Genomic DNA, 16,762 nt, shown 5'->3' on the forward strand with positions numbered 1-16,762 from the left:
AAAAGAGCTGAAAGGCGGAGCTCTTTGCCTTTAACTGTTAAAGTTACTCTTAACAAAGATTTTAAAGTTTGAGTTTGTGGTTTGGCTTCCTGTTTTTAACTTATTTTTATCTTTACTTGCTTTCATTTGGTTTCTGCTTTAACATTTGATTCATGTAAAGCCCTTTGAATTGTCTTAGTATTGAATTGTGTTATAAAAATACACTTTTAAATAAGAGAAACAGAGTAGAAACCCCCTTCTCTCTGCCTGCAAGTATTGACTGCAGAGGTGTGTTTGACTCCCTGTCTGGTTCGGGAGAGGGAGGGGCTGGCTCTCCCATTCCTCGCTGAAGAGGGCTGTTAAAGTCTTAGCAATCAATGCTTTCATATGTTGTTAGAAAAGTCTAAAGCAATACAGGTAAAAAAAAATCACTCGATTTGTCGCTAGTAACACAAAAAACAAAAAAAGTTGCTGGAGGGGTCTGAAAAGTTGCTAAATATAGTGACAACATTGCTACTGTAAGTTGGCAACAGTGTGTTAAAGTGCCTTCTATTCTGTCTTCCCTTTCCTATTATATATATATTTTTTTGGTCTGATCTGTGGACTGTGGGTTTGAATATGCTCTGACAGCTTTACAACTTTGTTCTCCTCAGACAATGCTTTCTGCAGTGACATCAGCCATGAATGGAGCAATGAGCAAGCATAGGTTGTGCTCATGGGAAACTTAGTGTCACACAGATTTGCTTAATATTGCAGATGATGTTTAAAAAAACACATTTAATTAAGTAAATAGAATCCAACTGGCAAAAGTGGCTATAGGAGTAGCTGTGCAACGCACCACAACTGAAATTCACATGCATTTGGAGGGTGTTAATGTCAAGTCATGATCAAAACACAGAAAGACTATAGCATAACTGTAATCCTACAGGACATTGCCATCCACCTGAACTGGCAAATCAGGCATGGACATTATTAATATTAGAAGCAGCCAAAAGGCCAAAGGGCAATCCTTGAGGAGCTGCAGAGATCCACAGCTCAAGGGAAAAAATCACAAGCTGGGCTGAAATCCTTAATGGGTGAGTGGATAGAAAAATGTCATTGTTGGAAGGAATCCATGAGGACCGTCATAATTAGCTTGTTACAAACCATATTTTGAAGATATTGCAGAAGAATGTGCTCTAGTTAGATGAGAACAAATATGCTTTGATACGCAGGAAAAACAAGACTACGTTCAGCTTTGCTGAATCACAAGCAGGGTGCAGTCTGTTTCGGCCAGCGAACATAGACTTTTCCCTGAAGAGGATTTGATGGCTACGACCAGCCTTCAGCTGAACACTGGTTTGAGTCTAGACTTTCCGAGGCCCGAAAGCCATTTGGATGGAGTCAGCTGGTTAAGTAAACTTGCAGGGATGTGGTATCAGGTTGAGTCGCTCCTGCTTGCTACATTGACATTTGACCCTCAACACCAAAGTAATTTTTTTTTACTTTTTACTTGTTTACGTGGGGCGAAAGTGGCATTGAATGTAGGAGTTTGCACTGAAATCGAAGGGTTGACGGTTCAAGCCGGCTTTTATTTATTTCCGTTGTGTCCTGGGGCAAGACACTTCATCTACATTACCTACTGATGGTGGTCAGACTGCCCAATGGCAGTTCTGTCACCTGCAGCTGTGGCTACGATGTAGCTTGCCACCATCAGTGGTTAGGGTGTGTGAATGACTGAATGTAATGTAAAGCCCTTTGGACAAGTCTCCTGACTTGAAGTAAAGGCCATTTACATACCAAACTTGACAAGAGAAGTCTCATTCTGATCTCTCTTGATATACATGTACTGTACGAATTTAAGAAATACAGATTCTATATGTAAAGGAGCTTGAGAAAAAGTTAAAAGATTTGAAGCTGTTATTGCAGTTGTATAAATTAAAATAACTGCTAGAACAATAATGCCTAAACCAGAGGGATATATATCTATATCCATCCCAAAATTAAAATGAGATAACATTTGTAAGAGCCAAGTGTACCTGAATTATTTTCCAAACTATTATAATTTATATCAACCTACTGTATATGAACACTGTTTGCAAACCGAAACTGATCTTTTTTTTTTCCCTTAGCAGGCACAGCTCTACAGAGATGACCACATTTTACTTTCAACATATGGCCTGCAGAGAGCAGCATGATTTGATGAATTGTTAATGATTATGTCCTAAAAGTAATTACTGACCTCTCCTCAATGACTGTATCACGTTCCTAACCCTGGAAATGCTAATCATTTTCTTTGCTTGTGATCCCCATCTATGTGGGTTTGTCAGTGTAGCAGCAGAATAAGTTAAAATCTCTTGTATTATCTGCACTCAGAAGTCCTAACATATAAAAGGTACTGTATAAATGTAAACAATCTAGCAGATAATTATTTTTATCTGGGGCAAAAATGAGTTGCGTCCCACAAAGATCGATAAGCCACCACACAAGACTGCACAGTTAGACTGTCTGAATTAAAACTACCTATAAGGTGCATTCTACTTTTTTCACTGCTCTTTTGGCTTCACTCATAGATTTTTATTAAAATGGCAGGAGGTTTAATTATGAGGGATGCAGGGGTCTGCACATAACCTGCCATATGGGTAATGAAAATGCTGAATAATATTTTTTGTAAGGTGCACAGTATAGTATGTTCATTAGGTAGCTCTGAAAAAGAGCATATGGAACGTATGTTAATGTGCCTCAAACACAGAAGAAAAAATACATTTTTATATTTTTCTTCTGCCTCTGAGGTTCAAAAGGTTTTCCATTTGTTTTTATTTCAACAGACTTCTTATGTTTGCTCACAAGCTATTGTTAGCAATCGCTGTCGCAGAAAGAAATTGCGAGGTTTAAGACATTAAATTAATGCATTAGTTCCTGATGAGCCGGATAGCAGATTTAGTTAGGCTCTTCTTCTTTTGTCAGTTGGCTCCTTCACAGTCAGAGAAGTTTGCTCTAACTAGCTCTCTTTGTCAAAAGTTCTAATTCCCAGACTTGATGTGTCTTTTCGGCAATATATCCAGGGAGTTCTATTAAAGCTGGTGTCTAAGAAGAGTTCCCTTTGCCTCTTACTGTCTTAACTCACACCAAAATTTACTTATGGCAGAAGATCTGAAGATTATCTCTGTAACAAACTATGATTGCTAAAATGCTATCATTAACATTCAGCAAACCCAAACACCAAGTTTTTTTGCAGAATCAAAAACAAGAAAATGCTTCAGTAGCTGCAGTACTGTAGTGGGAAAAAAAGTATTCTACTATTCATCCTAGTTAAATAAACGGAGATCGATGGATTTCACTCAGTCGGCACATTTATTCATATCTTTGCAAAGAGAGAACAGTTCATCATACAGCCCTTATGGCACAGCATTCTGCCCTGTTCTGCATGAGCAGCGTTTGTTCCCCCTTACTTACAACAATGGAAAAGTAATCAGAGTCAAAACAAATTACAGACACTTTGGTTAAACAGTAACATGTTGTGAATAAACCTTGAGAAAGAATCTGGCTTATTATGGGAAGAAGCAATGTCTGGTCTACAAACACCATCCTGCAGAGAATTGTGTGGCCTTGAAGATGAAACAACTGAGTGAAATCTTTTACAGTGAGTAAATAGGATAAATGTTACGCTATGTTACGCTAGCTTTACCTTAGAACTCATGAAATCAACTCAAATTGGTGGTTGGCATTTGCACAGAAGAGAGTTAAATTAGATCAAATTGAAAGTAATATTTTTCTTATTGAGAGGGGAAAAAGTAGTCCAAGAGCTCCTAATTTAGAGATCTTAACAACTGGCCCACAATGGTTGAACCCATTGGCATAGACTCTTCGGTTGTTTTCATTAAGGTTTGAATATTCTCATAACCTTCTGGCTAATCTTTCACCATTTTTGACCACAATAACAATCTATGAATCGACGAGCAGAGGAGAACAACGTTGTATGCCTCTGTCTTATCTGTACCACTGAAAAATACTGCAGAGGACAATCATTTTATTTATTCCCCTTCACAAAATTAGGATTTTGGTGATGCAGTTGATTCTTCTCTGCTTACTGCTTTAGACAACGTAGCCCTTTTGAGATAAACAAAATAATTTTACAAATAAGAGGTTTGTTCGATTGATTAATACAGAGCTGCGTACTTTGAAACTTAAACTGATGAGAAAATGGCACTATACATGCCTACCAGTGGCAATTTCTCATTGAAAACTGGGGAGGCTAATCACCCCTTGAATTTCGTTATATTATTGGTAAAATATGCATTGCCAAACTTCATAAATACAGGTATAGTAATTTAACTGCATAAAATGTGCACTAAAATGCACTGGATTTTATTAGTTAGTTGCACATTAATCAGCTGTTAAACCCGCTCTCTGACACAATCTACCCTTCTCTCAGAAGCAGCAGGACGCTACAATTACCAAACTCCATAGCTATAGGTCTGTCAAACCATCCATTCCCCCTTCTCGCAGAAGTAATGATTTCATGTGATCCTTTATAAATAAGATTGATTCTATTAAAAATATTATCATTGTCACACTTATAAACATGATTGGGTTATCTCTGGAAGGTGAGGCAGCATCTGCGATACAGTAACTGTAGAATCCGAACTGGGTTTGGACTGTTTTGATCCAGCTGAGCTCTAGAGTTAACAAAATCATTATATTCTTCTAGGGTTTTAACTTGTATATTAGATATATATTTCTAAAAAAAAAAAAACATCTAAGGAAGTATTCCCTCTAATTTCCACCTCCATTTTAGATATGATTAATCAATCCCTGTTACAGAGATATGCAGGCTTTTAAGGTCGCTGTAATTAAACCTTAACTTAAGAAAACGTCTCTCGATTCAGATGACTTGGTCCTTTATAGACCCATATCTAATCTTCCTTTCTTATCAAAAAGTCTGGAAAAAATATTTACTAAAGAGGTGTGTGATCACTTACACCATAATTGATTATTAAAAAATTTAATTCAGGTTTTATAGCTTATCATGGCACTGAAACAGCCCTGGTGAAAGTCAAGTCATATGGTTTCTGATAATGGACTTTTATCTTTACCTGTCTGTACTTGTTGGATCTCAGTGCTGCATTTGATAGGTTAATTGCCATATTCCTTAAGAAAGGCTTGAGCATTCTGTGGGAATCAGGGGAACAGCACTGGGCTGGCTTAATTCTTATTTGTTTAAGAGATTTAATGATAAATCATCCTCAACCTTCAGGGTTACATATGGTGTACCACAGGCATCAATGCTAGAGCCAATTCCCTTTACTATATATATGCTCCCAATTAGTAGAATTATTAGAAGCATGGGATTAATTTCTACTGTTAAGCTGATGATACTCAGCTTTATTTGTCTATACATCCTGATGAAACTAACCAATTACATAGACTGCAGGCATGTCCGAAGACATAAAAACCTGCATGACATTAAATGTTGTGCTTTTGGAATCTGACAAAACAAGAAGTTATTGCTGTTGGACCAGATTTTTTTGAAACAAAGCTCACTTTATCTGGCTGGGAATAAATTGGTCTCAGATAATACTGAAACAAAATCTTTTTTTTTTTAACAGGACCTGTCATTTAAATCCCATATCAAAGACATTTACAGAATTTCCTTCTTTATCTCCTGAATATTGCAAGAATTTTAAATATCTTGGTTAGGGGTGAAGCTGAGAAACTAGCTCTTTCATTTAATACTTCGAGGCTAGACTTTTGTAATTCTTCAGTATAGGAATATTCACTATAGTCAAAAGTCCTCAAAGTATCTAGAATACGCCTTCTTAGCTGGTCCTCCTGTTCTCCACTGCGATGCCAGCACCAAACTAGGCCTAATCAGCTCCTTGTAGCAAACAGCTCACACTGGTAAGGCTCCAGCCAACTGGGTTCAAAGCCTCTCTCAATCTCCGGTGTTGAGGGGGGTGAAAAATCCTCCACCTAAAAACCTCTATTTGTTGTGTAAGGAGTGCCTTTCTTGTTATTTTCCAGGATTCAATAACATACCTAAGTTAAGCTAGCTGCCACATACCTTTATATAAAAAATAAATATACATGTTATTAAAAAAGACAAAATAGACTAAAATATAGTAAAATATAAAATATAATAAGCGTAAAATATGAACGTTTCTCTTTTATTTTTTATATAATGTAACTTGAACAACTTACTAACAATAGTCTTGGAAAGATCACACCTTATTTTAAGACAGCACTCCCCTTTTATTGCTGTATATTCTTATTTCAACAGCTGTTCTAAGATGGGGTTTTAAGGGGCTCACATTATCGTGACATCAAACATATTTAAATAATTATCATGCATATTCAAATAAAAAGCGAATAGCTTTCTTAGTCTGTCGAAATATGGGTTGAGTTAATTGAAATGCAAGTAACTGAAATTTAATATTTGCAACTCAGAGAAATCCTTAAAAAAAAAAAAAAAAGAACATGAATACCAAACCCAGAGAAGGGTCATCACTTTGTTGTGTGAGAGACTGTTATAGGCTGTGGGAACGCTGAGCTAGAGCAAGTAATTAGGGTGACAGAGTGTTTGTGCTGGTGCCAGAAGAAAATTACGTTTTGCATTGAGAAGGAAAGTTATTTTACCTTAGGCTACTACTTTTTCGCTGAGTATACAGATAATAACAATTTATAAGAAAAATATTCATTTATTTAGTAGTTTCCAGAATGTTTCCCCTCTAAATCTATTCTTTTACTGAAAGTAAGAAAGTACTAAGTCTGGCATGGACATAAAAAATAGCTGTTAGTCAGCTGAGTATAAGTCAAACAGAGGTTTGATACACATATAGCCAACCGTGGCAATAGTTACAAAAAAATATGTTACAGTCTTGTAAACAAAAAACAGAAAAGCTCTCTAATTTTAATGTCAAGTGAAAATCATGTATGAGAATGCCCATTTCCTCATTAGTGGTCATTTCTTATAATTTTTTTTTGTTTTGTTGGAGTTTGCATGGTTTCCCCTCTTGGTGCTGATAAACAAAGTCAAAACAATTATGTTAGATTGATTAGAGTCTTTATGTAAATTACCCTCAGGTGTGTGTGGTTGTCTGTCCTATATATCTATCTGTTGTACTGCAATTGACTGGCAACCTGTCTAGAGTGAACTCTTTTGCCTAAAGGCTGCTGGAGATTGGCACCCGAACACGAAGACCTTGAAGAATGAATTGAAGATAATTGGATAGTTTATTTAAAAGATCTTGACAGATCACTGAATGAACTTCAGCACTTAGCTGAACAAAACCATTGTTGAATAATAAATAACCCCATTCTTCATTCATTCAACAGATTTATTAAATGACAACTTTTAAATCATAATAACTTTCTCTAAATAATATGAATGTATTAGTAAAAAAGAAAAAGAAACTTGACATGTTTGGGGGCACAGCTTTCATGAAATGTTTTGCATGCTCCTTCTCTAGATCTTAGAAAATACTTCTGTTGTTCTTGCTTTAAGAATGTTATTCAAAGCTGTTTACAAGCTGCCCATTGGCTGACTAATCCACTACATGACAGCAGCGTATTCTTGGAAAACTCAGAGGAGACCTGATAACTGGAGGCAAGCAATCCCCTAAGAATGTAAATGATGCTCATGTATCCACATGTTCACAGCAGCTGAGTAGGGATTACTATAAGAGCATCTGCAAGTAAATAAATTGTCTATTTCAGATGTATGTGAACTGGTGGTTTACTGGTTCTATTTTACATAAGACAATAAATTATACAATGTATTTCTGAATGGGGTTAAGAGGTGATTTCTTGTAGGTGTCCTTTTGGGTGCTTCCAATTTCAGGGGTTTACAGTTCACAGGAAGTTTTTAAATGTTTATGCCAAATGCCCGTCCTGATGAAACCAGGATTCAAACCTGGCTCCCCGGCATCATGGTCCAAAACATTTAAAAGAACCATTCTCAGTTCAATTCCTCTTATTCATTAGATGTCTTATATTTTGCCTTTTTTTTTTTTACATAAATGTCTGTCTTCTCCTGAAACTTAGCTTATGCATAACTTTTATTGTGTTAATTGGTTATAACCCTCGATGTGTGAAAAAAGAGCATTAGGGGCATTTTTTGTGACAATTAAAATTAAATTGTAAGTAGATATCCATAGCTGAAATAGTTAATGTTGCTGTATAACCTTTAAAGATTAGCTCCGTTTTCACAGCTACTTTTTAAAGTCGAGGTAACATTTCCATATCCTTTAAACCTGTTATTATCACTTTCCCAGAGCTTTTTTTCACTCAAGAGAGGTAGGGCAATGGAAGATTCTCTGGGCTTTTTAAAGAGTGAAGTTGTTCACAGCTGCAGTGCATCCTTCCATCAGTGATGGCAGTAACCAATCAAGGTGAGTGTACAAATGTTTTTTTAGTACCTTTTTTTTGTCACAAAATAAATGTTAATGTGTTTTTAATCAGAGTGCACCTCAAGAAACAACCTGTGTAATCAGTTTAGAAAGAAATAGCTTTCTTTTAAATCTGTCATAGCCTCTGGTCTTCAGGTCATTCTTACTGCTTTCTTAGCCAAAGTGTATAGTGGGATAACAGCTTTACAGCTGTTGTAACATTTGCAGTCAGTTGGTCGTTACCAGTTTTTCATTAAAAAACACATAGTTATTTAAAGACTGTCATGTTCTTGGCACTGATGACTGGCTTAATGCTTCATTCCATTAACCTTTCTAGCTAGGCCCAGTTTCTCATCACAGTTCCTCTGTGTCACCTGCTCTAGTCTCTATTTAAACTGCTTGTTCCCTGTCATTAGTGCCAGATTATTCAAGCCTTCGGTGACAGTTTTCTAACATACCTGTTTGTGTTCTGAATGCCTGATCCTTACCAAATTTGTCTTCAGACCTTTGAGCCTGCCTGTACCTGTTCTGATCTGTTTGCCTGACCTGTCTTTGGACTCCTGCTGGATTCTCCCTGTTGACTGAACCTGTCTGTCTGCCAGGCTAGGTAAGATAACTGGGTGGTAAAATCTGTGGGAATCCCAAGAAAGAGCTGTCAAATCCGGGCAAAGGCTTACCCACGTCATGTATTAATTTGTACGGATTAAGAGTCAATATAAAGCATTCATGAGGTAAGTGGTATAGACTGCAAGCTTACACCTTTCACTCCACTGTCTACAGCTTCTATTTGATATAACTATTTGCTTGTAGTTTTAAAGTCAAGATATTTATATCTTGTAACTTTTGAAATATCTTGGACTATCTGGTTATAATTAAAATAAAATAAAAACTGTCAATTTGTTTTTAGTAGTTTTTTTTTTTCTATGATTAATGCAATTATGAAGAAAATCTGGCCAAATGCAGGTTGATGAAAAATCAAATGTGAAATATTTCAACTTTTTAATCCTAGGGATTTACTTTTAACTGGTCAGCACTAGAAGTCAAAAGAGACCTTGTGTTCTTATTACCAGCACCTGCTGTGTGATTGAAGGTGTCCTACAGTTTCTCTCAGGCTGAATGTCCCGAGGTTGTTGGAAAACATACTGAAAAATTCCCCGGAATTCCTATAACCTAGGTAATCCCAGGGCTTTCAATGGAAAAGGGGCAATTATGACAACAAACGGTGGCACAGTTGGAAGCACTTCTGCCTTAAAAGATCCTGAATTTAAATCATGGCCTGGGAACATCTTGCTTGGAGTTTCCTATTCTCCCTGTGTTTCTCCTGACTATTTCACTTTCTATCTCCAGTGACATAACAAGAAAGAAGTAATTGGGAGTGACAGCAGTGGCACCAAAAAGTGGTTGGCCACTTTAAACCACAGAGTGGGGACAGCAGGTGCTGAGGTGTATATTGCAAAGAGGTCACCACCTTTTTGCAGAGCCATCGGGTACAGAGCTCCATACCTAACGAAGCACTCAAATTAGCTCAAGAAGACTGCGTATATAGAGCTCAAAAACCAAAAGACTGTGGAGCCATTGAGACATGTTTTCTGCAGTGGTGTGTTTTCTTTTTCAATCTAGTAATCCAACAGAAAGAGCTAAGTTTTTTTTTGTTTATGCCACACTTAAATATTATGGAGAAATTACTTAAGTCCCCATATGTAAAGGTAGACCACCCAATACTTTCACTAAATGAGGTATATCTCCAAAACCTACATTTTAAAGGTTTTTATTAGATGCTACTGGTTAAGTTTAAAATGAAAACAAATATCACAAAGCAAAGTAAATTAAATTAAGTTACATGGAACCATTGCGATTTGCATAATTGAGTAATTCTATCACCTTGCCTTAATATGATTTTATTTCTCCTGTGAATCCATAAAGTCATTATGTTCAAAGTTGTTCATTTATCTTGACATCATGATGTTTCATATTTTAGTCCCACAATTAAATATCAATGCATATTACCTGAGAAAATGCTGACACCGCATGCAGTCAGATTTAAAACATCACTGAGCTTTTCCATTAGCTTGTCCTAATTTCTGTTAACAACTGTTTTTTCCAGATGAGAATGTTGCATTTTTAACTAGCTCAAATAAAGCGACACAGATTACACAGTACTGATAATAGTTGTAGGCTGAAATCATTGCTTTGTCTAAATACAGCCTAAAAGAGATGACTGCATGTTAATGAACACTTTCATATCACTGCAATAGCTTGCTTTAAAAAACACTAAGTCTTGTTTGTGTTTTAATCTGGTTTATTTTCCATTGCCAATTTCGATTAAATAAATAATAATAATAACATACCAAGTAATTCTGAATGAGGAATGATAATGTATTTTAATTTACCATGAAAGCTAAACATTTGAGTTGCGGGACTGGTTTGCATATTTACCTTATAATAAAAGTTGCATGTCCCACTGCCCCTCCCTGTTTGTTTGCTTCTGCTCTGTCTCCAAAGACTGTTTCAAAGGAAAAACTTTTAACTTGGCAAAAACCACTATAGCTCTAGGCAATGCCTGACTCAGGCTGCCTTTTAGTATATAAGCAAATAGTAAAGTTTTCAGCCAAATAATGCATATCAAATCCCCCTTTCCTAAAAAAAATACAGGAAACCCATGACTGTTCCCCAGTCAGGCACACAGGATCCTTGCACATTTGCATTTATACAAATGCATGAACATAATTTTTGTTTTCATTTTGTGTATGATTGGGTTACTGTATTATTGTAAAAGCATTGAAATCGCTGTTTCATAAAATAATTTCTTACAAATTCTACTAAAATTGAAACAATGATGTCTCCTCATTTTCTGTCTCCAGTCATCCAGTAAATGGGTACAGAAGATCAGCTGTCTGCTTCCTGGGAGATGTGTCAAGCACAATGCCGGTACCAAGCAAATACTAATTATAGGTTGAGTTTATACCCATGAGAGAAGCTTATTGAGCTGTTTGCACATTACTCTCAACAGTAGGAACATCTCTGCAATACCTCTAACATTTTCCAAATTCTTTTCCTTTAAAACCAATTTTTCTTCTCTTTTATGCAGCACACTCTAGCATTTTGTTTACACCTGCTTTAAGAGGTAAACTTAAAAAAAATATGCTATGGAAAACCTTGGCTAATTGCGCCACTTGGGCTTTACTCCAAGAGATCTCTTAGATACTCCTGTCAAGGGAGCAACTAGACTTGTCAGAACCTGAGGTGAGGACATGAAGGAGGTGGAGAAGGAGGTGGAGAAGATGGAAAATATTGAGATTCATTACCAAAGCACAGGACAAAACAACAGCCTATGCTTTGTTATTTATAGAATGTGATGAGGGTGTATAAAATATACCTATTTCTAGTTCTTCAACATTAATACCTTCAATGTAAAATCTGTCCATACTGTTATATTCTGTGGCACACTATGTAGTCCCACAAGCCTGAATTACTCAAGCAGGGAGGTGGATTCAATAGTTCAAAGCTAAATTTGAACTTGTTTGGATTATAAACCATCAGAAAATGCTTGGTAACAAGTTGTATAATTTGTTATTTTGGGGTAATGATCACAAGCTTGTTATGCAATTACAACTATCTAAGGCAAGATAAAACATTAGTAAGAAGTACAGTAATTAAATTAGGCTTATCCAACCTAATCTATTTATGATGGTTTAACTTGTCAACTTACAAACTAAATAATTAAAGTTGGATCAGCTCAATTCAATTACTTGTTACCAATTGAACTAATTCATTAAAGTTGAAGCTGCACTCTCTTTTCAGAGTGTACATATGTAGGGTGGTCACTGGAGGTTCAACTGAGTTTGTCAGCCTGCAATCAATATGCAAAATGGATTTGCTACATTGTCAAGGGTAAGCTCTTCCTTTATATGATGAGAGCTGAAGAGCAGAAAGAGAGCAAAGTACAAAGAAATAATAGATGAAGTGCACAATGTAATTATTCAATAGGTAACCCATAACAGCAGATTTTGGTTTTAAAGCGCATGGTACTCAGCTCACAGGGATCTGTTGTCACAGTCTTGGTTTTGTTATGTTTTCTTTTGAGTATTTAGTTTTACTTTGCCCCATGTTTTTCTAGTTTTATTGGTTTAATTCTCATTTTTTTGTGTTTTCTGGTTATTTTTCAGTTTTCAAGTTTTTATTTGTTGCCCTCTGCTGCCCTCTGGTGTTCTCCTTTTTCCCTAGCTCCTTTCCAGTCTGCTATGTTCACACCTGCTCCCAATCTGCTTGTTAGTCCTTTCTTTGTTCAGTCTCTCATAAATACACTCCTTGTGCAGTTCCTCAGTACTGGTTCCTCATCTAACTTCCTCCAATGCCGTCTCATAGTGTCTTCCTTGTCGTGATTGTTTTCCCCTGATGTCTCCATGGTTTCTGGTTTGTTTGACTATTTTCATATTTGGTTTTTGGATATTTGGATTCCTGCATCAGCTGTCTGTTTACCTTTAATTCAATCAAAAAGAAACTCACCTCTGCCTCCCTGCCTCTGCATTTGGGTCCTCAGACCACAACCAAACTCTGACATCTGTAGGAAAAACTGTAACTGTACTCATTTAGATTTATTCACAGACTGCTTCATCAGTATATACAATTATTGGAGAAAACATATGAAATGCAAGACACAAGAACTTTAACCACCACCTTCAAAAGCTGGTGATAAGCAGTTTTAAATAAAGAAATTGTTTCCTGTTACAAATTTCAGATTATTAACTGCGTACTTCTATCAAACACAAATGTGCTCATGCATTTACAAGCTTTTACATAGAAAATCATGGTAATGATTAGCCATTGTATCTCACATCTCCATATTTTACAACTGAAATGATGTAGTTTCAACTAGCCACACATCAAAGACCTTTCTCGCACCCACCAACATGTAGTGTCAGTTACGTTCAATCTTGGTCCTCCTTTTAGGCCTTTTTGGGCATCTTGAAACAGTCATTCCATTTTATATTATTCTCTGCCAGCACCGTGTGATATGTAATCTTAAAAGACTATTCAATTACACACTATGGGACATGAAATCAATAATCTTTAGTACGGCATCAAGTATGATAAGTCCACATTTTACTTCTAAAAAGCATAGAACTGTAAGTAACGTTAGCAGTGTGTGCTAGCCATTACTGTTGCAAGAGACATTGTAACAAATCTGAAAAAGGGAGAATGAGAAAGAGAATTCGGATGTAGTTCTTGCAGGAAAGAGACGAATTTAAGACAGGTGAAGATATGTTATAAGATCTTACCATTTTAGGGGGTATACAGTAACCTGCAAGATTACATTCACAAGCTGGATGTATCTAATATAAAGAAAGTAAATAAGCTGTTCAGCTTCATGATCTATTGTCACAGCCCTCCATGACGTAAGTTAAACAAAACTATCTCAAATAGATTAAATAGTTTTATTTGGGGGAATAAGTTTAATCAAACATCACCATCCCTTGAAAAAAAGTTAAACAAAATGTTATCAAATCTTGAATTAAAGTGTGCTTCAGATGCATAAATAAATAATCCAGCAATTAAAAACTATTATTAGGGTCATAGTATGAAGAAGACTTTCTGCATGATCTTCCTAAAGCCCTCGTCTTTTATCTTTGACAGCCAAAAGCTGTGTGTAAAGCCGTAGGGATTATGTCTTTTTGAACAGTAATTGTATTTCACTTACTGCAACTTTATAAATTTGTTTTAACCTTCCCTTTGAAAAACTTAATGAAGATAGGTTTAAATATTTACCCTTTAAAGTAGTGTTAAATATTACCCTGGCACAACTTTTAAACTACCGCTGATTCCAGCCAAGTCTGGCCGGACCAATCAGAACATGGGAGACATTATTTTATGATACGTCACTCAGAGTACCTTTCTATTTTTCTGATAGCAAAACAGTGAGATGGCAACCGGAACGGAGAAATGTTTTAATGATGCCCTTTCTGATGTCGTAAGTGAGAATCAACTTTAAAACCCCAACAATGGACAGCTCTTGTGTCATTTCTTTTTTTAAAAGGATGCATTTTGGCATGACGTGTTTCAGTGACAACAAAAGGACAAAGTACAGTGTGTTGCATTTAGTTTTTGCATCATGTCCATTCTAACCTGATAATGCTGACCCAGTTAGTGTGGTCTTTGAAATCGAGCTCTACCAGCTCTTCCCCAGACTGACACATCTAGTATATGTCAGATTAGTCTGGCTGTCAGGCAAGTCAACTATATGTAAGATAGTGACTTAAATTGCCAAACTGAATATTTTTGTAAGATTCAAAGCTATACAGATAAAATGTCCTCATGTTTTGACAATCATGTCTTTTTTGCACCTGTTTTGGAGTGTTGTTGAACATGTTTTTAAACTTATACAATAAGACAGAGTTAAGATTACGAACATAAATAGACAAAAATCATACAGCAGGGGTCCATTTCATGAAGCAGGTTTAAGTTGCCTAAACCTGAAAACATGAAAACTCTGACTTTTCAGTTTAACAAAGAGAGTTCCCTTAACCTGTTTCACCGTAGTAACATTGTCCTCAGAGCTAACCTGGTTTGTAGCAGGTTTTCTTTAGTAAACTCTGAGTCTCCTGTCTCCGCTTTCCCTATAGTCAATCATGCTCTTTTATTTCTTGATTTAATCAGATTTTTGTCATACTTTCTTTGTCTAAATGATCATTTCAAACAAAAGGACATTCTCTACAGAGAATAAACATTATGGATGTCTATAAATACATTTCAGATCTCCATATTTATAATATCACTGGTCAGCATTTGTCATTTCAAATAGGAATTTTTTTTTTCAGATCTCATAAATACATTTTCAGTCAAGCTGATAAATGTCAGAACGGCCTATTTAAATGTTGAAACATTTCTTAATATATAAAACTTAATTCTTACAAGTATATATATATACATTTTTTTTTTACTTTCTAAAATTCAGTTTCTGCCACAAGAATGTGATTTGGAAAATAAAGTATCACAGTTAGGTGTAGGAGTGTGATTTGTATCAGGAAGAATATGATTTTAGTGATTCTCAAATGGAATGAAGGAGTGCTTTTAATAAATGTAAAAATTAGCTGTCATAGCCCACTTCATATAAACTTGAGCATTTAATAAAGCAACAATCTTCTCTTTCGCCATCTGCCTCTGCTTTATAGCTGTAATGCTGTTTCTCCATCTTTTAAACACATTCTCTTTTTTATTTTTATTTTTTTTGCATTTCTGCATTAAAATCTCTAGTTCCAGTGGTGTGAATTAGGCACTTCCTGTTGCTTGTTATCATGGTGACTCGTGGAATCGGTGCTCCACTGATAACAGCTTTTCATACTTGTTGCGCATGCGCTTAACTCTGAGAGGACCTAGTTAAAATTGATTGAACTAATTGATAGCAGCCGTTGTGAAACTAACACTCAAGAGATCCCGACTTTAGGCTGAATTTGTTAAATCTGCTTTGTGAAACAGACCCCAGCACACAAAAGGATCTGTTTTGTAGCTTAGTAACAGTATTTTGTTAAATATTTATAACAGTAAAGATTTCACAAATATTTAGTATAGAGAAAATTCAGACTACATTTTAAAGAATTAAATGACCTTATTAGGAAAGGGACAAAGGGATTTCAGACAACCTCACTTGACTCATTTGTGCAGTGCTCAATACACTATAAGAAGGACACAATGATTTCCTAGTGTCTAATTGGAAATGATAATTCATCATATGGATTATTACAGCCAATTAACACTACTGTACTTCTGCAGCCCACTTGCTCATTTTATTCACTGCATTAATGCAGAAATGTTAAGAGTTTTATACCCCATAGGGCAGCTGCAAATTAAATAATAGTCACTCTTTTGTTACATACAACAGTCATAAGCCTCATGTAATGAGTTAGTAGAGAGTTGAGGTCAGTTATAGGACAGGCAAAGCTTTGCCAGTGTTTTAGTGTCACCAACACATGAGAAAGTTCCACCTAAAGGTGGGGGGTTCTGGAATGGATCTGCCCACCTTGGTAGTCACTGTGAGGAGGGGCTTCGCTTCTGATGACGCCTTACTGGGTATCTCCTTCAGGACCATGGCAACAGTCTTATCTGCAGCCCTAGAGTCTTTCCCCTACAACAGTGAAATCAACAACGACTTTTGTCAGGACAGTTAGACAACTCATAGCTTTTTGCTCCCATCCAGGGAGCCTAACATTATTAAAACTTTATAATGTGTGTAGGGCTATCTAACAATAAAAACATTAACATTTCCACATCACTATGGCGATGAGAAGCATCACTGCACAATGTAGACGTTTGACTGCATACACAGATGAGTATGGTTGTCCAAAGCAATACTTTTCACACTATAAGATGGGAAAGTATTATACAGCTTGTGACCTCAATAAATACAAAACTAAAAGATGTAT

General features: G+C 36.1%; 1 protein-coding gene across 1 annotated transcript in view; it reads right to left on the minus strand.

Annotated features, from left to right (window-relative positions):
* The window catches only part of LOC107096035 (PEX5-related protein-like), a 64,542-nt gene extending 48,082 nt beyond the window's left edge, over positions 1 to 16,460 (minus strand). Inside the window, exon 1 of the mRNA XM_015392489.1 lies at positions 16,360 to 16,460. Coding sequence (XP_015247975.1) covers positions 16,360 to 16,428 — 69 coding nt within the window. The 5' untranslated portion in view covers positions 16,429 to 16,460. The remainder of the gene's footprint in view (positions 1 to 16,359) is intronic.
* Positions 16,461 to 16,762: the final 302 nt, after the last annotated feature.

The sequence above is a fragment of the Cyprinodon variegatus genome, unplaced genomic scaffold (genome assembly GCF_000732505.1).
Source record: "Cyprinodon variegatus isolate N-32 unplaced genomic scaffold, C_variegatus-1.0 Scaffold594, whole genome shotgun sequence".
Taxonomy (NCBI): Eukaryota; Metazoa; Chordata; class Actinopteri; order Cyprinodontiformes; family Cyprinodontidae; genus Cyprinodon; species Cyprinodon variegatus.